Raw genomic sequence first — 21,947 nt, 5'->3', positions numbered from 1 at the left:
GAAAGCTATTGCTGAATTAGAGTTTGAGTAGAGACAGTCAGTATCGTATCTGTATGTATGTAAAAGTTTTTGATGAAAGTGCTCTACTGCAGCCCTTGCGCACAGAGAAATAAGAGCTGGCGCTCAACTGGCCACGCTATTACTATGGGAGGCACGATGGCATTTGGTTAAGATTTGATTCGTACTCCTATCTGAAAGCAGGGCAGGCCTTATCAATATTCGGGCACGTCATCAGATACGAAGAAGGTGTCGAAATTGCTAATTGTGTTTGCTATATGATTTCTAGCTAAGCAGACTTGACTCTCGTAACAATGTAGTTATTAAAATAGCAAAAGAAAGAATATCGCAAACATGAGTGCTTCGAAGATCCTTTCACAAAAAATCAAGATCGCTTTGATCCAGTTGTCAGGCTCTAGTCCTGACAAAATGGCTAACCTTCAAAGAGCGGCAACGTTTGTAGAAAGAGCTTTAAAGGAACAACCTGACACGAAACTTGTCGTGTTGCCAGAATGCTTCAATTCTCCGTACTCTACCGACCAGTTCAGGAAGTATTCAGAAGTTATCAATCCGAACGAACCTTCGACGTCGGTCAGGTTCCTATCCAATCTAGCCAATAGATTCCGAATCATCTTGGTGGGAGGAACGATTCCAGAATTGGATCCAAAGACAAACAAGATTTATAACACATCTATAATTTTCAACGAGGACGGTAAGTTGATTGATAAGCACCGGAAAGTCCATCTTTTCGATGTGGACATCCCCAACGGCATATCGTTTCATGAAAGTGAGACTCTGAGTCCAGGGGAGAAACCCACTACCATTGACACGAGCTACGGTAAGTTCGGTGTGGGTATATGTTACGATATGAGGTTTCCGGAACTAGCAATGCTAAGCGCTCGCAAGGGCGCCTTTGCTATGATCTATCCGAGCGCATTCAACACGGTCACGGGACCACTGCACTGGCACTTATTGGCCAGAAGCAGGGCCGTCGACAACCAGGTGTATGTGATGTTATGTTCTCCGGCAAGGAACTTGCAGAGCTCTTACCATGCCTATGGCCACTCCATAGTGGTAGACCCTAGAGGTAAGATCGTAGCTGAAGCCGGCGAAGGCGAAGAGATTATCTATGCCGAGTTGGATCCTGAAGTCATCGAGTCATTCAGACAAGCGGTGCCCTTGACGAAACAAAGAAGATTTGACGTATACCCTGATGTGAATGCGCATTAGAGAGAATATAAAGAGAAGGATGATGATGATGATGATGATGTGTGGCGACTATGTAAGTATATGTATATATATATGCGTATAGACAGAACTCTAACTAATTTGGGCACGACCCGTGATACCGGGGATGGATATTCTTAGTCTATGAGTGATTCCCAGCTTGGGAACGACACCAACGAAGAGCGTGACTGCCAGGTTGGAGAGGAACAGTGTCATGTCGTCACGATAGTACTGGTTGCTGATCAGGAACAGCACGATGGGAACGATCAGCAAAAATTTTCTAGTGGGGGTGTACAAGGTCTCATCGTTAATCTGCTCCCACATGGTCAGGTTGTCGTAGGCACCACCATTGAAGTCGAAGGGCGTGCCTTTGACGAGATGGAACATGATGTAGAACCCGATGATGTAGGTCATGTTGGTCAAAGTCCACGTCCATTTGGGTGTAGACCCGGGGAACAAGGAGTAGAAAATTCTCAATAGTACGATTACAACGATATGGATCAGCCATGCACCTCGCTGGTCGACCCAGGTCGCGTTCATGTTGGGAAGCATTTGTTGGTCATTCTCGTCCTCAAAAGTCTCCTGTTCCACATGCGATATCACACTGGATGAGCGTCTTCTCCTGTGGTCGGTAACTGGAGTAGATATCTTGCTGTTCTGGGAAGGAAACGGTTTTAGGTTGGACACATTTGGAGTAAGCGATGGCTCCTCCAACATCGAAGGTTCATTTTCTAAGTGGTCCATGTTCAGTTTATCTGGTCCGTATGGGTCTTTATACTGATATGTCAGGTGGTATTGCAAGTCAAGAAGAAGGCAAATTCAAAAAGTACCAACCGATATATAGGTATGTTTATGAATATAGATATATATATATATATAAATATGTGTGTGTATGTGTTACGCTCAAGGAGTCCGAATCGCGAACACCCTGTTCGCTCGCATTCATTGTGTGTCTCTCGCTTGTGTTTCATGCCATCGCAATCCTTACTCGGGATCTATTCTCGCTCTCGCCCGCCCGCTCGCTCACCCTCTGTCTGTCTTTGCCAAAGCCACGATTACGGGCTTTCTTTACCAAAAAACTGCCAAAAAATGACGGAGGGAAACGAGAGCAGAACCTCGTTGGGTAAAAAGAGTTGTGCTGTGCTATCCACCAGATGAGCACAAACCCACCCCACTATATATGAGCAATCAAAAGACAGTATACGCACTCATGTCATACTTGACCAAGTTATCCTATTCTGGGGCGCTTGGCAACAGTATTCCCCAACGCCGGGCCCTAGATTAAATCTTGTTTCTTTGCCGATGCGTGACCGCTTCCGCAGAACAGCGCATCCGCTGTCTTTGTTGGAGTTGAGGCCACGACGGTGGGAACGATAGCAGATAGTATCGCGTCGCAATCTCTGTGCCAAGGAATAGGCCCTTTCCACTGTGCGTCGTTGGTATCTGTGTATAAAAGGGCTGCAAGGTCTGGTGTTTGGCCAGCGATTACGCTGCTGTTGTGGGGGGTAAGAAACAATCGGCGGTCGGCTCGTAGTATATATATATATATATATATATATATATGCATTTGTATTTATACGTAGAGGTCTCTTTTCCCTTGCTTGAATAGTGGTGACAACACAACACTACACAACAGCTGGACGGTATGTCGACGAACGCAAAACAGCCTGCTGGTAAGAACATCAAGTATCCATGGTGGTACGGGGGTGCAGCGGGTATCTTCGCTACCATGGTGACGCATCCTCTGGACCTGGCCAAAGTCAGACTGCAGGCGGCTCCTATGCCCAAGCCCACACTGTTCAAGATGCTGGAGAGCATCTTGGCTAATGAGGGTGTGGTCGGGCTGTATTCCGGTCTGAGCGCTGCTGTGTTGCGTCAATGCACATACACGACGGTGAGATTCGGTGCGTACGACCTGTTGAAAGAGAGGGTGATTCCGGACGACCAATTGACCAATATGGCGTATCTGCTGCCTTGCTCTATGTTCAGTGGTGCCATCGGCGGTCTAGCAGGGAATTTTGCCGATGTCGTTAATATCAGAATGCAGAACGACTCTGCCTTGGAGGTGGCGAAAAGGAGAAACTACAAGAATGCTGTAGATGGTGTGTACAAGATATATCGCTACGAGGGTGGGTTGAAGACTTTGTTCACGGGCTGGAGGCCCAATATGGTCAGGGGCATACTGATGACCGCAAGTCAGGTCGTCACGTATGACGTCTTTAAGAACTACCTGGTCACGGAATTGAATTTCGATGCGTCCAAAAACTACACGCACTTGACCGCATCACTGCTGGCTGGGCTAGTAGCCACCACGGTGTGTTCTCCAGCGGATGTTATGAAGACTCGTATTATGAACGGCAGCGGGGATCATCAACCGGCTTTGAAGATCCTTGCCGACGCCATCCGCAAGGAGGGCCCCTCTTTCATGTTCCGAGGTTGGCTGCCAAGTTTCACAAGATTGGGACCATTCACGATGTTGATTTTCTTTGCAATTGAACAGTTAAAGAAGCACAGGGTGGGCATGCCAAAGGAAGGTAAATAGCCAAAAAGGCGAATTTACATATATATATATATATATATATATATGTGTACCTCTACAAGTACATAAGGAAGAAAGCAAAGCTATATTACTCCGGAAAAAGTAACATGGATTGAAGGCAAAAGGGTTCTTGGTCTTGTTGACTATGCTGTAACCATATCCGACCCCTAGATGACCAATATTACTCGTACAACTGTGATTTTGGCAGTCAGTCCTCTCGTTACCTACTATCGTCCCGATTAACACATCATTTTAGACGAGCATAGCATTCTTTGACCAGAAAGAAAAAAATCGAATTTTGCTGAAAAGGCTATAAGGAAAAACCTGATGAAAGAAACCAAGGAAAAAAAATAAAAAAAATTAAAAAAAAAAAAGAAAATAATTGACAAGAGAGGCAAATAAACCTAGACGTCTTCCAGTGTCTTTTCTTGTTTTCCGGAATAAAAGAACAGACAGCATTAAGCAGTGAAGGATTATAATATTGGAGAGTTACGCATCCTTCTCGTCTTTATATTTGCAAGCTTTTTAGGGGTAGAGAGAACTGATTAAAGAGTAATTCATAAAGTCACACAAGGAGCAATGTCCACCGTTGAATTTGCTCAACTACTAGAAAATAGTATTCTAAGTCCCGACCAAAACGTTCGGTTGACCAGTGAAACTCAATTAAAGAAATTATCTAATGACAACTTTTTGCAATTTGCTGGGCTCTCTTCGCAAGTACTTGTCGATGAAAATACAAAGATAGAAGGGCGTATTTTAGCGGCATTAACTCTGAAGAACGAGCTGGTTTCCAAAGATTCCATCAAGACTCAGCAATTCGCCCAACGTTGGATTACTCAAGTCAGTCCTGAAGCTAAAAGTCAAATCAAAGCTAATGCCCTCGCCGCGCTGGTCTCTATGGAACCTCGTATAGCTAATGCTGCTGCTCAATTGATAGCTGCTATAGCGGATATCGAGCTACCCCATGGCGCATGGCCAGAGTTGATGAAAATTATGGTCGACAATACAGGTGCTGAACAACCAGAAAACGTCAAAAGAGCCTCTTTGTTGGCTTTAGGTTACATGTGTGAAAGCGCGGACCCTCAAAGTCAAGCTCTGGTCTCTTCTTCAAACAACATCTTGATTGCTATTGTCCAAGGTGCTCAATCTACAGAAACCTCTAAGGCAGTCAGACTGGCAGCCCTGAACGCTCTTGCAGACTCTTTGATTTTTATCAAAAACAACATGGAACGTGAAGGTGAAAGAAATTATCTCATGCAAGTCGTCTGTGAAGCGACTCAAGCTGAAGATATAGAAGTTCAAGCTGCTGCCTTTGGCTGTCTGTGTAAAATCATGTCACTGTACTATACGTTTATGAAACCTTATATGGAGCAAGCACTATATGCCTTAACCATAGCCACCATGAAATCACCAAACGACAAAGTAGCTTCCATGACTGTGGAATTCTGGTCCACTATTTGTGAAGAGGAAATCGATATCGCCTATGAATTGGCGCAATTCCCTCAATCTCCTTTACAAAGTTATAATTTCGCTTTGTCTTCCATTAAAGACGTTGTTCCGAACCTATTAAATCTTCTGACAAGACAAAATGAGGATCCGGAAGATGACGATTGGAACGTTTCCATGTCTGCAGGTGCGTGCTTACAGTTGTTTGCCCAAAATTGTGGTAATCACATCCTGGAATCCGTATTGGAATTTGTGGAACAAAATATCACTGCGGATAGCTGGAGAAATCGTGAAGCTGCTGTGATGGCATTTGGTTCTATTATGGATGGACCTGATAAAGTTCAAAGAACCTATTATGTCCATCAAGCTTTACCATCCATCCTGAACTTAATGAATGATCAATCCTTACAAGTCAAAGAAACTACTGCCTGGTGTATTGGTAGAATTGCTGATTCTGTCGCTGAATCTATTGACCCACAACAACACCTGCCTGGTGTTGTTCAGGCCTGTTTGATTGGTCTACAAGATCATCCAAAAGTGGCCACAAACTGTTCTTGGACCATTATTAATTTAGTGGAACAATTAGCGGAAGCCACCCCATCTCCAATCTATAACTTCTATCCAGCTCTTGTAGACGGATTGATCGGTGCAGCTAATAGAATCGATAATGAGTTTAATGCTCGTGCATCAGCCTTTTCAGCTTTGACTACTATGGTTGAATACGCCACTGATACAGTAGCTGAAACTTCTGCGTCCATTTCTACATTCGTTATGGACAAATTAGGACAAACAATGAGCGTTGATGAAACTCAATTGTCGTTGGAAGACGCGCAGAGTTTACAAGAATTACAGTCAAATATATTGACTGTTCTAGCTGCCGTTATCCGAAAAAGCCCAAGTAGTGTAGAACCTGTTGCTGACATGCTAATGGGTCTGTTTTTCAAATTGTTGGAAAAAAAGGACTCTGCATTTATTGAGGATGATGTGTTTTATGCCATCTCAGCTTTAGCTGCTTCTCTAGGTAAAAGTTTCGAAAAGTATCTGGAAACATTCTCTCCCTATTTATTAAAGGCCTTGAATCAAGTGGACTCGCCGGTATCGATCACTGCAGTGGGTTTCATCGCGGATATCTCGAATTCGTTAGAAGAAGATTTCAGAAGATACTCAGATGCCATGATGAATGTTTTGGCTCAAATGATTTCTAATCCAAATGCGAGAAGAGAATTGAAACCAGCTGTTTTGAGTGTGTTTGGCGATATTGCCTCCAATATAGGCGCTGATTTTATCCCATACTTGAATGATATCATGGCATTATGCGTTGCTGCGCAAAATACCAAACCTGAAAATGGTACATTGGAAGCCTTAGACCACCAAATAAAAGTATTAGAAGCAGTGCTAGATGCTTATGTAGGTATTGTCGCAGGTCTACATGATAAGCCAGAGGCTCTGTTCCCATATGTCGGTACTATCTTCCAGTTTATTGCACAAGTAGCAGAAGATCCGCAGTTATACAGTGAGGATACCACCTCGAGGGCGGCAGTCGGCTTGATAGGGGATATAGCCGCTATGTTCCCAGATGGCTCAATTAAGCAGTTCTATGGACAGGACTGGATCATTGATTACATCAAAAGGACGAGAAGTAGTCAATTGTTCAGTCAAACTACGAAAGATACAGCAAGATGGGCTAGGGAACAACAAAAGCGTCAATTATCTTTATAATCACGATAGAATTTACAAACTGAATTTGCTTTTCTCCCACCTTGTTACTCGATATCGGCTGCAGTTATCAACGCATATCACACCCCATGGTTTAGAGGGACCCATCTCTCTTTGATCATGATTAATTTGTTATTTTACTTTTATGATTTTGTTGCTTCTCCTATCGTGGAAGGGAAAACAAAATACCTGCATTCTCCTAATTTCAACCTCACTTTTTAGAACTTCCTCCTTCTCTTTTTTAGAGTACATCTAAATTTTCTTTTCTTCTCTTTCTTCCTTCTCTATTATCTTCTCTATTATTATTATATTATAATATCAATAATACTTCTTCTCATCTTTCTCTCTCCCTTTTTTTTTCTTCTTCTTTTGGATTGATTATTTTTACCATGCTCTGTTTTACCTCATTCCGTTGTTTCACTTCCCCTTTCAATACTAATATTCGTACCATACCGCTCATAACTCTCCGCGTTCCCGCATACATGCCGGTGTTTTAAGATACCTTTGATAGAGACTTTTTCATTAATTCAAAAAAGAAATTCCACAGCTTCCCGGCTCAGAGGAAGCCTTGAGTATACAAATCTACATAATTAAATGACTACGTACTTCACGCACATCCCGCCTACTGCTCAATTAGTAATAGATAGCCGGGAAGAAAGGTTAGTTATGGGGTGAGGAAAGGTGTACTGCAATTCAAAAATGAGGCAGGTGTGAAGGCACCCCTTGCGAAAATGACTGTGAGTACAAAGACTTACATCATAAGTGATAGGTTTCATTATATCTCACCTCATAACTCTCGACCATCCTTAGCTCCTCCTGAAAAAGAAATGCTAAATTAGTAATAAAGCGGCTTTGCTTGTCTTCGACTTTTTTTGAAATTGTCCTGCAATGAGCAAAAGATCAGCCGCACTTGCGCACACCCTTAGCGTTATTATGGATTTCCGTTCATTTCCGCGGAATCTGTTTGGGTTTCTAGCAATCTACTGTAAACCCACGGCAGTGCCATATTAACGTTTCTTACTAAGATTTCTCCTCTCCGCGGCTGAATTTGTTCGTGCCATTAAGTAATCCATTGTCTTTTACCTCGTGTTTGTGATACTTGGTCACTGTAGGCTTAACAATGCGTCCAAACGTAGAAATTCCATATAAAGGTTAGTGCGAGTGGCTTTTAGTCGTTCTTTATCCTTTTTGTCTCTCTGTTAAGCACTTGTTGAAATAAAACGTAAGGGGTCAATGAAACCCAAGAGTGTGAACATTATCATCTTCGACAATGCAATCAGTTAGTAATTGCCCCATTGGGTTAGTTTCAAAAGATACTATAAACTCAGCTGCTACTTTTACAGGGTGGGTGGCATGCCCATGGAAATACATCAACGTTGTTGGGTCAGGTCGATATGTGAGCAATAAGCCGGATAAAATTACCAGATACGATTTACTCAAGGCTGCACATGACGCAGAAATGCAGGAGCTGCTTACGGAAGGCGGTTTGAAAGGTAAAAGCAAGCGTAAGAAAAGGACGAAAGTGACACTGGAAACTATAAGTGAAGAAAATTCGTCGAATGAAAGCATTTGTTAATGTTTTATGACTCTATACGAGGCCCATTTGCTACCTCTTATGTTGGAGCAATTAGCAATTAAAGTCAACAACACTATAGAATTTACATCTAAATAATTTACAATTTAATATTCGTTGCCCATAATAGTTTTTTTATTTTTATTTTTCATTCTCGTTGTTCTTCCACTCAACTAAAACATAAATTAACTACTTCGAATATATATAATACACATCAACGATGTAAGTCCAGTATATCAGCTAGTTAAAGGGATGCCCAATAATTCGACCTTGTTGCAAAAGGGGCTGAACGAAATTTCAACCAACTTGTCTCTTGTGAAGTCTAGATTTGGTAGTTCTACGCAAGTACAAGCCATCAAATACCCATACAGAACTCTTAAGGTTGACTCATGGGCAATGATGAGAATGTCTTTGCTCGTGTGTTCCATTTCTAACAGTAAAGGTTCCATACGAACAGCCAAGTCGTGGTATGATTCCGCTCTGGGAAATCTGAAATGATATGGATCTTTCAGAGATTCTTTATATTCTGAAGGGAATTTCTTCATTATTTGTTCGTTCGTGAGATCGGCAATGCTTCCTGGATTTAACTGTTTCAATTCAGATCGCTGCTGAACTTTGATACCTTCCCTTGAGAAAAAAAGACCAGTATCGTGAGTTCTTTTCCTGGGACCAGTCCAGACTATTAAAGATGTCTTCAAATCTTCCTCATAGCTTCCATCGATTACTTCAACCAAAGAATCGGAGTTCTTTTTTGCTAGTCTCTTCTGCTTAATTCTTTTGAGCACAAAATCTTTGAGCACTTTGGAATAATGAATCCCCTCTTCATTCAGTTCTTCATCATGGATGTAGCGATCTTTGTCGCTTGTACCACAGCGGGCAAAATAAACACAGCCTTTTTTCTGTCTCAGATTCATTAAGAAGAAAACAATCTTGTTGACTAAGTAACCGTGTATGTTATCCTTCACAATTATCTGCTTTCCCAGATTTATATATTTAATGTACGACAATTCTTCGTCATGCGTCATCATTTCATAATATGGTTCGTTAACTGATAAACGTCTCATATATTCGTCAATGGCCTCATTCGTTGAAAGTCCCTTGTAATCGCTTGACTGTAACACGAGAGCTATGTTTCTGTTCATGATCTCTTGATCAGATACGATCGATTCGATGAAAAGCACTTTAACACCAATTTCAGAAAAGGCTGCTTCCAGATTTTTTCTATCAATCTTACGAATATTCAAGGCATCATAAATAGCTAACTGACCAGACGTGTCATTGAAAAACGAAAGTATATCATTGACCATCTTTCTGCGGAGCTTTTCAACAAACGCCACCCCTTCTTTTGATTTTGGAACTACGCAGAAATAATCGGAAGGTATGTCGGTAGCAGTTTTTTTATATTCTGAAAAATGGAATGACTTTGTCCTGACCCCCAACCATCTAGTATATCTTGTAATCGCTACTGATAATAGGGTCTTCGATGTTGCTGGAAGGCCCACTAGAACGACGAGAATTCTTCCAGCATGGAATAAATTGCCTGAGTCGGTGGAATAAAGCTGTCCAGGGGAGATATAACTTTCGGCATTTACCGGTCCATGAACTCCATCAACATTGACATTTGTGGGTTCTGTGGCAATAGTAGATTTGTTACTTACCCACCTTTTAACGGTCCTCGCCATGTAATTACCTTGTTTCAAGGGCTTCATCATCTCACTTCCCAGTCCATTGAGAAGCTCTTCATCATCAGAGAGCACACTTGGCATTTTGCTCGCCTTATATATGGATTTAATGGTACTGCTTCTGTGGGAAGTTCTTATGTGGCTGCAAGAAAGCGTACAAGTCGAATGAACTGATTTTTGTGTTAAAGATCTTATGTTAATTCCAGTCTGTCTTTATTTTCATCCTCCCCCTTAACCCCGGTTTCTAAACGTAAGCCGAACATTTTTAGTCCGAATAAACAGCTCGCACTTGCGTGGTCAGGAATGCGATTAATAGATGCTATGCTATACATAATATTTTTAGTGTAGTGGAATGGATACTATTTTATACGGTTTACATATGATTATTAAATGGTTTGTGTAAAAAAAGTGCAATAAATTTTAAGAAAGCTTCAGGAAATTATACAATTTATTCCAACTTACCACCCTTTCTTTGAATCAAAGCCTTTCTATCCTTGTCCAAATGTAATTTAGTAATGACAAGCTTAGATGGGTGCAAGTTAATTGGCACAGAAGCGCCGTTAACCTTTTCCTTGGTGACCTTGTCAACTTGAACGGCAAACTTCAATCTGTAAACAGAGGAGATCTTACCTTCTTGACCCTTCTTGGAACCACGAACGATTAAGACTTCATCGTCTCTTCTGATTGGCAAAGCTTTGATACCGTATTGAGCTCTCAATTCCTTGGATAATGGAGCAGATAATAAAACACGACGTTCGGAAGATGGAGCGGTGAAGTAAGCCTTTCTAGCCTTTCTTCTGTCGGATGAAACGTCTAAAAGAATGATGATAAAATGTTAGTATTGTGAAAACTTCGATTAATGTCCTTCTTTTCTAGTAGTCAGAATTATCGGCAGATGGCCCACGTAATTTTTATTATACGATAGATGCGTAATACAAGGTGACTGTCTTATTGTAGGGGACATCCCTTTCTTAAACGAGGCTTTTTAATCATTTACTGCGGCGTGCAGTACATCTGGGTGGCTTGTAATGTAATTTCACATTATTACTACGCCCTGAACAATATTTCATCCTTTGGTTTTGTCAATATTTGAGAAATTAGCCCAATAATCGTATTCTCGTATTCAGAAGACAATAGCTACATGACTGTAAATTGCATCTTTGAATACAAGATATTCCACTTTGAATTTTGGCAGTAGTGGACCACTTCGCTGCTGAATCAATGATATAGCTTATTTTCTAACTCTAGTTGAACCTGGATGAATAAAATTAGCATTTGGACACATACCTAATGATTGTTTAGCCATTTTGGAATTTTTTCGTTGGTTTTCTAAGTGAAGTGGAAATTATACTATACAACCATCCTCAGCTATTATAGTCACTTTGGCACTTAGTATTTCGGCTTGTAGACAGGGCGGATCCAGTACACGTTCGAGGCGAAAACCTGTTCCCTAACGTAGATAGCCCTTCCTGCCTCAGGCGGAGCGCTGGGGAGAATACTCCGTTTCATCCAACTTCTCCCTACTAAGGTGGCATCTTAGGTGGGCGGCCAATTTCGAAAGACTGCCTAGGAAAAGCGAGAATTATAAAAAATAATATGACCCATACATTACATTGAATTGCCTTGGAATATGTACGGGTGGTAATAACAACGCTTCCGCGATATAATTGAAATTTGGTTGTGGAGCTTTAAAACACTTTCCTCAACACAAACTCACCAGAAAATGGCACATGTTCGTCACTACGTATTAGTATTTCACATTCACAGATTTTGCGCCGCAATTAGTTACTCTGATGATTGTTTTACTATTCTTTGCATTTCTTCCAGCGAAAATCATCACACTTTCCGGGGCGCGTCCGCGGTAAACCATAGTGAATAACTTACTGTGGCGATTTGAACTACGGAAATACGTGTATTTTACATGAAGTGTATATTAACGCGAAGGTAATGCTAAACAAGACCGGGGGGATTTCTTATGTAGAACGTTTGAGGCTAAATGCTCTCTTTAATAACTGGCTTTTTTAAAGATCCTTTTTGTCCCTTTAGGAGGGAGGGAACTCAAAAAATATTAATAGCTCCTCCCGGGACTCGAACCCGGATCACAGCCACCGGAAGAATGCATGCTAACCATTGCACTAGAGGAGCATAGTAATTTATCAGTATTAAATATGCATGCTTGCTATATTCAATAGACGGTTACTCTTTCAGAAACGAAACAGAACTACTTTTTGGTTAAAATTCAAATCATAGTTTCATTGTGGAACGTTTTTGTTGATAATTAGTAGTATTAATTAAGAATAAAAAGCAGAACTCTTTCTTATACTATATAAGAGAGGTATATAAAACACACGCCGATTGGACATGTTAAATATGTTCAATATAATAATAAACTAGGGAATCTACCATAAGTTCAATGTAACGACTCATATCATTTATATATAAATTCCAAGTTGATGTTCAATTAATGGATCTTTGTTTTCAGTTAAGCCCACTCTTCGAACAGCTCGTTTAGCATCCCTTCATTCTACTAAAGATACGACATCTGTGTAGCATATACGAAGTACCACCTTAGAATACAATCTGGATACCTCAGATAGTAATGATGTTTACTCATGTGAATAATGATGAACCTACTTGTTTCAACAGTTTTGGTTGCCGACAACATAAGTCAAGTATTTGTCTCGGAATGAAGAATGATAAAGCACTGGCCGAGTGCAAGTTAATTTAAAGAAGTATTAATTATCAACGACAAAACTAACACTAAACATGTATTTAAAGAGTGGCCAAATTTAAATTATCTAATATGACTTTTTATTAGGTTCATTTGAAGTTCTTCAAAGGAGTACTCCAGCCGATACCACAGAGATTAATAGTATTATAAACCCAGAAGTTTTGTATGCGATAGGGCTGTCATTTTTCTTTTCATTATTTGATGGATTCTTTACTTTCAAACTTTGTTTGCTGCGGACCAGATCTGGTTTTGAACAACGGCCGTCGCTGCACGTGATGTTCTTTACAGAATCAAGCACATTTTCACAAATTGAATCTTTTGGGAGTGGCTGCAAGCTTTCTAAGTTGAAAAAAACATTTCTATCATTGAGGGGACAGTGTCGGTCATTGGAACCGATTTTGTAGTATAGCTTACTTAACTGAAGAGAAAGTTTTTGTTCAACAGAACAATCAGAAAACTCACCATAAGTGCCAGTTTGGCCATTTGCCTGAATGTCAGAACAATCGACTTTGGAACATAGGTAACCGAAATACTCCTCATATTTTCCAGCTTCAGCACCAAATGGAACTACCGAGCATGGTAGAATCTTATCTAAACAGTTGCATCTAGTTTTGTCTGGTGTTCCAGGTAGCTTTTCGTTTGCTTCCCAGATCCCTGTTGCAATATTTGGACATTCATTATTTTTTTCCGTCTTCTGCTTCTCTAACGCCGTTAAATACTGTTCATGTGTAGTGCCTTTAGGATGAGCTTTCTTAAATTCGTTTTCCAAGTTTTTAAAATCGGGAAGAATATCCACTTCACCATCATCATTTATCCTAACAACGCCATACTCATTTTCCTCTTCAAAATACATGTATGCGAGGCCACCTGACCAAACAGTCGCCATTTTATTGCCATAAAGAGCACTAACTTCAGTGAAAGGTCTTGGTCTTATGAGATTGCAACCAAATTCGGAGAAGAATATGGGGATTGGATAGTCTTCGAACTCTTTTGTTCTTTCTCTATATCCACTGGTCCCATATGTGGAATATCCGCACCATTCATACATATTTATTCCATAAAAATCAGCTTTAATATCTCCACAAACGAAATATCTGGCTAAATTGTCCCTCGTTTCAGCATCATCATTTGTTGAGTAACCGACGGGAATTTTTCTATAATCAGATTTTAGTATGTACTCCTTAGCATCTCTGATTGCTGCCTTCACAAAGGGTGATGCAAAGGTATTTGTATGATCGTTTGTCACCTCATTTCCTGCAAAATATCCAAGCAAGTTTGGAAAAGAAGACATTGAATCAATAACGGATTTGTATCTTTCAAAAATGTTAACATCCCAAGATGGTTTTTCTCTATTTATTGAGACATCTGGTTCCGAAAGATCTAGTAGAACGTATATTCCTTCGGTAGACAGAGCTTCCATACATATATCATGTGATTTGGTCGGGTCAATTGCATAAACACGTAACGTGTTTACACCCAATCTTTTGAGATAGGGAATATCTCTCAAGCATATTTTGGGGTCCGCCAATGCATCAATATAATTTGTCTCAAAAGCGCCATTTGCATTGGTAAGCTCCTCTTCACTTCTCTGTAATTGATAAGCAATGCCTTTGATAAAAAACTGTTCTCCATTATGAGAGTTGAAGAACTTGTTTCCGCTTATCTCAATTACAGGAGTATTATCATAGCTCTTACTTGAGGAACCGAAAGCCAACCGTAAACAAGAAAAGAACACTGCAGTAGCGATTGCGCAAAAGTTTTGTTGATTCCTCATCATCTTCTGAACTTTTTCTTGTCCTCCTGAGTTGGGTAGGTAGTAAAAGATGTAGTTTATTAGATGATTTGATTGTTCAACAGTCTTCTGTTTCTGATGCTGCGTTTCCTTAACCAAATCTTATGACTCAAATACAAAACAAAGTGACACAAATGTTTTTTACGACCTTTGCTGGCCCCGATATTTATTCCACAGCATCTCGCGCGTTTAGTGGCGACACTGACAAAATGGATAAAAGCTAGATATATCTGATTATAATCATATTACTGGACTAAAGTAAAACCATGATACGTAAACACACATACGCAAATATATATATAAAATAAAACTAAAATACAAAGTCGCTTTCAAAATAAATAAAAGGCGGCAATATTGAAACAATCTAAACTAAAATATCGGCTAGAGTTTGATATCTTTAGGTGTTTCTCGTCAACTTGCTTTCAAACAGGAATATCAGTAAAAAAAAGACAGCAACCCAAGCTTTTCGTAACAAGTATTTTTGTTATTATTTTATTGTTGACCAGGTCTTTAACGATGGTGTGTGAGTATAGTAGTGACTCTTATATGTTGACAACTGGGAACCAGTATCATTATTATCTTTGTGTCTTGGTTGGAACAGATTGTGAACCACCCCTGTCAAGCCCGCACCAATCGGGTCTTTAATTTCAGCAGAAGCCACGGCGGGACCAACAATGCAACCAATAAAAATAGCCAACACTAAGAAGTACAAACAACAATATTTCTTTACCATACGCTTACGCAAACGTGTTTGTTTCAAGGAATAGATGGGGGGACGAATTTGGCGAGAAGGTTTTAGCCAGAATAGCATGACAGAGTGGTATTTATCTATGTTTGGGATCAGAATAAGGGGAAGTTGAAAGATTAAAATCACATGTCCCAAAACAAAATCTGCTGCAAACTCGGAGAGCTCGATAACCTTAGCAGTCAATTCTCTGCTTGGTTGAGTCCAAGCCATATAGCCCATACCTTTCCCATACCATTTACCAGTCCAGAAAGCCGTGTTTGCATGATCATTCTTAAATTCACGGGTTAATAATAACGCTGTCATACAATGAAAGACAAGCCTTTGACATTGAATACAAGTAACAACACCAATCAACATTCTGGTGAAGTTGAAACTTTCTAACACCCACATGACAATGAAAAATGCAATATGGACAATGACGGCAACACCGTGGGCGATTCCTGCCATAACGGACCCCGTTTTTTTACAACACATGCCAAATAAAGGACCAGAACAGCAAGACATACCCATACAGAAGAATAGAACCCCAAGATTAACAGCAATGGGTCCTAAGGTACAAATGATAATACGCAGAACGGAGTTTACTCTATCATCATCGGTAGTCTTAACACCAGTTTGAGCATTGATAAACGTGAAAGCAATAAAGCAACCCGCTGCGTAGATCGCGCAAGGTATAATCTCAGCCATAAACAAATTGGTCCTATGAGCTCGGCTTGCATCGCCCGCGGATTTTTCAGATTCATCACCAACTACTTTACGCTTGAACCCAGTAATACGTGCTCTAGACATTCTGATATAACCAATCCACGAGTTCCTATGATACTTGCTGTTACCTCTTGATAACCATCTGATATAATCTCTGTAGTCTAAGAAGAAGTCTTCCCAAGCAAACTGATGTGGATTGAAAACGAAAGGCGCAAAAATCAATGAAGATAAAGATGCCCAGAACCATAATAATGGAGCTTGCCAATGCGCAACAGTACCAAATAGCAACATTAACATTGATCTTGCACCCATGTAGATAGCAGATCCCGCGAATCTAGAATATAAAATGGAAAATGGAATACGAGATGTTGCGAAACCACGACCTGTAGATATATAACGTGCACCACCAATTGCTAAATCACTCAATAACGCAGAAGAATAGATTTGGCCCGCAAAAACTTCAAACATAGGGGATAATGATAGTATGTGACAGAAGAATCGTTGAGTGGCTTTCCATAAACCACGTTCGATCAATTCTTGAACGACAATTGGAACGAAGGCAATCCAGAAAACAATGAAAATGGATAATGTATAACGCCTTACCCAATCAACTGCAGGTATAAAGTTATAACAACCTATTGGAGACAAAATATCACCATGTGGTTTGTTTCTATCGTAGACACACATGATAGATTCGTGGGCCAAAGCAGATAGATTTACCAAAGTAAGCATAAACATTTGCAAAGACAATTGAATAAACAAGTTATTCAAATGAAAACCTGGATGCGCATAATAGAACGTCAAGAAACGATCAATTGGTAATTGAGTACCCAAATAGTAATATTCACGAGACAACATTTGTTCGCCCATACCAGCACCAATTTTTGTGGTAAAATTCAAAATTGTACCGAAACCCAGATCTCTACCTTTACCACATTGATAGTATTCGCAATGTTTGATACGACCACCACGAAGCATGGCATTCATACCAGCGTAAATATCTTCATTCAAATGCAAACCTTTTTGTGCTTTAGATACACCACCTCTAGTAGTCATGAATGTAGCATTAATGAAATCTGGATGACCATAATGTAGTTTACCACCAATTTGAGATAGAGTACGAGCAAATAATGTACCGAATGTTTGTTCTTTACCAGCAGCCACATCACCTAATACACCAGAGTTTTCGGAGAAAATGTATTCTCTGGCACCGACAATTGCAACGGGGTGGTTAGTAGTTTGTTGTTCGTACTTCAAGCCTGGGGCGTACGGGTTGACTTGTTCGACATTTAATTCTTCAAATTCAGCCAAAACGGATCTAATTTTTAAACATTCTTCCAAATAGTTATCTTGATTAGCATCAATAAGTTGAATATATTCACCCCTGTAGAAAATCAAAGCATGATTTTGGTTATCAGATTTACCATCACCAAGAATTGGATTACCAGACAATTGAACTCTAAATTTGGGACGTCTCCGACCATTTTCTAAAATTTCACAGTGACCATCGATCAGAGCAGAATAAATTCTTGGTTCTTCTCCCTCATTCACAGGGGGTTCCTCATCTAAGTAAGCAATTTGTAAGTCTGGATAGGCTCTCAACAAAAACTCGGCGTTTTCCAGTTCATGTGGCTTGAATTTGGCTAGTCTTTGCATAGAAACCAAAAATTTGAACTTTCTTCTTGCCATCTTTTCTAATTCTCTTTCCAGCCCTTCAGCATTACCGCCAAACATTTGGACAATTTCAGGATTTTCAACACGATATAACAATTTAATAGCTCTAGAGTAATTCATAAAACCGGAGACCGTACGATATAAGGTCTGCGATCTCAATGAGGCCCAAATTCTGGTACGCAAAGTATATTCAGGCGCAGCGGATTTGAAACCGATACAGTAAAAAGGTAAATCATCAATTTGAGATTTCAAAGCGTCTTCCTTCTCGATGTCATTTTCATTACCTTCGTAAGCAGCAGTTTCTTCAGCCAAAATCTTGGTGTCCTTGACGAAGCATTCCCATTCAACAGGATGCAGTTGTTTCAAGTACTCTAGTAGCGTAACTCTTGAGAACTGGTCATCTTCGCGAATAATTTCTCTTAATGACAATAAGATTCTTTCAGCGTAGTGAGGTGTTAAGACAGTAAATGTTGGCATGTTATCAACTGGTAACGGTTCAGGAATTGGTGTAGACAAAGACTGGGCAAAAAATGAAATACGACGTTCGGCTTCTGACTCTCTGGGGAAAAATTCAGTCTCAAAGTTATTATCATCTTGGGAAACAAAGAAAGTTGGAGCTCTCAAAGTTCTCTTTCCTTCGATTTCAGATGGAACCTGATGGTACAATAACTTTTGTACATGATCAATGGCCAGCAGATGTTCCCTATACATGGAGATGATGACAGCATTCCAGACCTGAGAAATCAAAACCTTTGGTTTGTATTTGATTTCCATATCAGAAGTGGCCAAAATCTTAGAGTAGATTCTCTTTGGTAGCCTTGTAAAAATATTTCTCCATGGAGTCAAGATGGAAATACCCAAATAGAAGGATTTACCCACAGAGAAAATGGTGTTAACAATAATATACCATAGGTAAGTATCCAAGAAGAAAAGGATGAAATCTGTAGCGATAACTAAACCCAACACAATTTTAGGTTGTATTTTACAAAGCACTTCACCCTTGAACCAGTACTCACCTGTGCATCTCATTGGAGTAGTGGACAAAATTCTAATTGGATCTCTCAACGATAAAACCAAAAAGAAATATGATTCTGAATATTTGGCGGCAAAAACGGTAACCCAAACCAAATAAGACATCCATCTGTCTAAACCATGTAATGGAGCAAAGGCAGCAGTGAATGTTTGAGATGCAACATAACGCCTGGTAGACTTTTTCATGTAGGATGTAAACAACCCACCTAATGGCATTATAGAGAAGAATATTATAGTAGCAACGGCAACGAAGAACATAACGGCAGCCACGACGTGGGCAGCAGTGGAATATACCGTGTCTTTGTCGTAAGCAAAAACAAAGATAATTGGGCCCAAATTGACACCAAAAATAATGCATAAAAACCAGAACCTACGAGACAAATGTTGAGCTCCAGCCCATTTTCTTGGAACAAAAGACCATTCACACAGAGTAGCGAGAATCTGGATAAGACTTGCCACGGTGCCACCCAGAGCAGCGGTTGCCCATTTGTAGGCAGCTAAAGGCTTATTATCAACAAGTTGTTGATAGTTATGAGTGTAAAATGTTGGAGAATTATATGCGAAGTACATCCAAAATATGGAAATATGCATAACCCAAATACGGTTGAAATTGGTGACCAAATGTAACCAAGTACGGGTTTCCTTATAAGTTTTGAAAAAGACATCATCCCAGACAACATCGCCTAATCTTAAGTAACGTTCTTCCGATGGTATCTCTATCAACTTAGTTCCATCTTCAAATACAATCTTAGCGATACCTTCTGGGTACCAGAACAACTGGTTTAAATCATCATAACCAATGACTTTGTTGTGATCTCTTTCGCGCTTGACAAAACGACCATCAGCGATTTCATAAACTTGATTTCTGATGAATTGGTATAATGGTGTAATGACTCTATTTAAAAAATCACCTTCTGGCATAGGTTCTTGACGTTGTTGGCAGAGAGGAGAATCCAAGTAGTCGGCAGCACACTTGTAGATAAAACACAAACATTCTGCCGTAAACCTAACTTGATTAGCTTCACCCCAACATAATAGATACAAGGCAATTTGACGAACTCTTTGTAGGGGAGATAGCTGGTTCATCTTAGCCTTCCATCTAAAGTCAGCGGCCTCCAAAGAGTTATCACCTTCAATCTGGTTCAAGGTCTCCTCAGCATCTTCAGGGTCAGCCTCCTGCATGGCCTTCTTGTTCTTCTTCTTAGCCTTTCTTGCCTTTCTTGATAACTTGCCAAGACTCATATTTCTGAAGCCGATCTCGTCATCCATGTCTAATTGAGCAGCAAAATACCATTTTTTATAATTGGCTGTATCGCCACCGATGTAGTCGGCATGTAAGGACAGCAAAGCTTGGTCAGGAGACATCCTCGAGGATCTTGAATCCAAAAGAACCATGAAATGATCAAAGACATTTCTCATGGAGTCTCTTTGAAAACCGAGTCTGTTTGTCAAATCAATGAAGATATCTTCAATTTGTTCGATGGACACGGGAGATTGAGAATCGGCCGTCCAAGCAGGATAAGGTTCATTGGGTAAAGCCATAGCGATAGCGTTTGGGTCATAATTACCGTAAATAGGAGTGGAGGTGCCAGATGAATTTGGCTCTCCATAACTCATTTGAGAAGGGGTGTACTGGCCGCCATAGCTATCATAGCCTGGCGTACCAGGGGGCCCGTAACTGCTAAAATCCGAGAAGTTTTCACCGTCTTGGGCAGCCACGTTTGGCGGTTGGCCATAGTATTCGCCGTTTGTATAGTCTTGTTCATACGAGTCGTTTGGTGGTTGTTGACCGTACACATCAGCTTCAGTACCAGCAGGCATGTTTGGGTCGTAGTAGCCATCAGTTTGTTGAGGATACAAAGGCTCGCCATATTGGTCGTAGTCCTGTTCTTGACCTTGACCTTGACCTTGACCTTGACCATCATTTTGCCCCTGAGGATAGTCTGTTTGATCCTGATAAGGATGTTGATCAGTGTTCATGCTCTGAATGTTGTACAAAACACTTTACTTTTGAAACTTTTTTTCTTTTTTTGAGCGAACGTAAAAGAGGTTGATGTTCCTCTAAGTATCAGTCGAATGACAGTATTTTTTCCTTTATGAAATCGCAAAAAATCTACCAATCTTTCTTCAATTACGGGCTAAGGATTTTCGCTAGATCCTAAATGCTAAGTGAAACCTAGTGCTCGAGAATGAAGAACTTTGTAGTCGGTTAAAGCAGCTGTGGTGTTCTGACCCTCTAAAAAGAAATATAACCTCGAGGATAGAACCGAAATATCTTTTAATATAAATTAAAACAAGGAAAGAAACAAGAATTTTGATCTGAAAAAATCGAAAAAAGGAACGAATAGATCGATGAAAATTTTCGAGACTAACTTATAAATTTTTCTTTTTTTAGATTCGTGCGCGTAAAAAACGGAAACAGGAAGAAGCCAAAGAAAAAGAAATTCTTCCTGTCTACCTAAAACGCGAAAATTCATCGCCTAGGGAGTAGGAGCTATTTCCTATAGTGGTAATCCAAGTGGCAAAAATGCGGCCGGGCAGCGCAAAATGAGACGCGTCAAAAGTTCTCTAGAAAGTCGCAGGCAGGCAGAAGAATTAGAGTTTTGAAACGCGTTAAACGGAAGGAGGTTGGTAAGCAAGACCCGATACAGAAAAAAAATGGCGCTTACTACGAATTGTTGATTAGCGGTAAAAGTTCTTTCTTTTCTCTTTCAATACATTTTTGTTTTTTTCATAGTGCGGTCGATAAGATATCAGGGCAGTAGGCAAAAAAAAGGTTTCCTATTCCGCATCGGTACTGCGCTTCCTAAGGCGACTGTTTCGGAAGTTTGTCGATATCCGTTCTTGAGCCGCTAAAAAGCGCAAAGTTAAATTCTAGCTGCAGATGATCTGGAAGGAATCAGAGGTACGTCTGAAATTCGGTTAGTTCCTTGGGCTTTTCCGTTTACTTATTTTTAGATATATCGTACAGCACGATATATACGGGTCAGATGCATGGATGAGTCGAAGTATGAATAAGTTGCGTTCATGACATAATCAAGAGCTTGCCATGGCGCGAAAATGCAAAATATTGGTTGTTTTTGTT

At 40.2% G+C, this 21,947-nt stretch overlaps 9 protein-coding genes and 1 non-coding gene across 10 annotated transcripts; 4 read left to right on the top strand and 6 right to left on the bottom strand.

The window, feature by feature from the left end:
• Positions 1–351: 351 nt before the first annotated feature.
• On the top strand, positions 352–1,227 carry NIT3 (putative hydrolase; the record flags this gene model as incomplete). Its single annotated transcript, XM_056229969.1, has 1 exon — positions 352–1,227. One exon carries the CDS (start codon positions 352–354, stop codon positions 1,225–1,227), a length of 876 nt encoding a protein of 291 aa, XP_056083935.1.
• Positions 1,228–1,317: 90 nt separating this feature from the next.
• ORM2 (sphingolipid homeostasis protein ORM2) lies at positions 1,318–1,968 on the bottom strand (the record flags this gene model as incomplete). The annotated part of the gene is made up of 1 exon (XM_056229968.1): positions 1,318–1,968. The coding sequence occupies one exon, from the start codon at positions 1,966–1,968 to the stop codon at positions 1,318–1,320; it is 651 nt and encodes a 216-aa protein (XP_056083934.1).
• Positions 1,969–2,869: 901 nt separating this feature from the next.
• Positions 2,870–3,766, top strand: DIC1 (Dic1p; the record flags this gene model as incomplete). The annotated part of the gene is made up of 1 exon (XM_056229967.1): positions 2,870–3,766. One exon carries the CDS (start codon positions 2,870–2,872, stop codon positions 3,764–3,766), a length of 897 nt encoding a protein of 298 aa, XP_056083933.1.
• A 576-nt stretch (positions 3,767–4,342) lies between these two features.
• KAP95 (karyopherin beta) lies at positions 4,343–6,928 on the top strand (the record flags this gene model as incomplete). The annotated part of the gene is made up of 1 exon (XM_056229966.1): positions 4,343–6,928. The coding sequence occupies one exon, from the start codon at positions 4,343–4,345 to the stop codon at positions 6,926–6,928; it is 2,586 nt and encodes an 861-aa protein (XP_056083932.1).
• A 1,267-nt stretch (positions 6,929–8,195) lies between these two features.
• On the top strand, positions 8,196–8,501 carry CIS1 (Cis1p; the record flags this gene model as incomplete). The annotated part of the gene is made up of 1 exon (XM_056229965.1): positions 8,196–8,501. One exon carries the CDS (start codon positions 8,196–8,198, stop codon positions 8,499–8,501), a length of 306 nt encoding a protein of 101 aa, XP_056083931.1.
• Positions 8,502–8,734: 233 nt separating this feature from the next.
• SKDI12G3720 (bifunctional fructose-2,6-bisphosphate 2-phosphatase/6-phosphofructo-2-kinase) lies at positions 8,735–10,264 on the bottom strand (the record flags this gene model as incomplete). Its single annotated transcript, XM_056229964.1, has 1 exon — positions 8,735–10,264. One exon carries the CDS (start codon positions 10,262–10,264, stop codon positions 8,735–8,737), a length of 1,530 nt encoding a protein of 509 aa, XP_056083930.1.
• A 364-nt stretch (positions 10,265–10,628) lies between these two features.
• RPL26A (60S ribosomal protein uL24) lies at positions 10,629–11,486 on the bottom strand (the record flags this gene model as incomplete). Its single annotated transcript, XM_056229963.1, has 2 exons — positions 10,629–10,993; positions 11,468–11,486. The coding sequence occupies 2 exons, from the start codon at positions 11,484–11,486 to the stop codon at positions 10,629–10,631; spliced, it is 384 nt and encodes a 127-aa protein (XP_056083929.1).
• A 767-nt stretch (positions 11,487–12,253) lies between these two features.
• On the bottom strand, positions 12,254–12,325 carry Skdi_12.trna17R. Its single transcript has one exon. It is a non-coding gene; the product is annotated as a tRNA-Arg (tRNA).
• Positions 12,326–13,014: 689 nt separating this feature from the next.
• On the bottom strand, positions 13,015–14,685 carry GAS2 (1,3-beta-glucanosyltransferase; the record flags this gene model as incomplete). Its single annotated transcript, XM_056229962.1, has 1 exon — positions 13,015–14,685. One exon carries the CDS (start codon positions 14,683–14,685, stop codon positions 13,015–13,017), a length of 1,671 nt encoding a protein of 556 aa, XP_056083928.1.
• A 505-nt stretch (positions 14,686–15,190) lies between these two features.
• FKS1 (1,3-beta-D-glucan synthase) lies at positions 15,191–20,842 on the bottom strand (the record flags this gene model as incomplete). The annotated part of the gene is made up of 1 exon (XM_056229961.1): positions 15,191–20,842. The coding sequence occupies one exon, from the start codon at positions 20,840–20,842 to the stop codon at positions 15,191–15,193; it is 5,652 nt and encodes a 1,883-aa protein (XP_056083927.1).
• Between the last annotated feature and the right edge of the window lie 1,105 nt (positions 20,843–21,947).

Source organism: Saccharomyces kudriavzevii, assembly GCF_947243775.1.
Source record: "Saccharomyces kudriavzevii IFO 1802 strain IFO1802 genome assembly, chromosome: 12".
NCBI lineage: Eukaryota > Fungi > Ascomycota > Saccharomycetes > Saccharomycetales > Saccharomycetaceae > Saccharomyces > Saccharomyces kudriavzevii.
The sequence above is the reverse complement of the archived record's forward strand: the minus strand, read 5'-3'. Positions and strand labels throughout refer to the sequence as shown.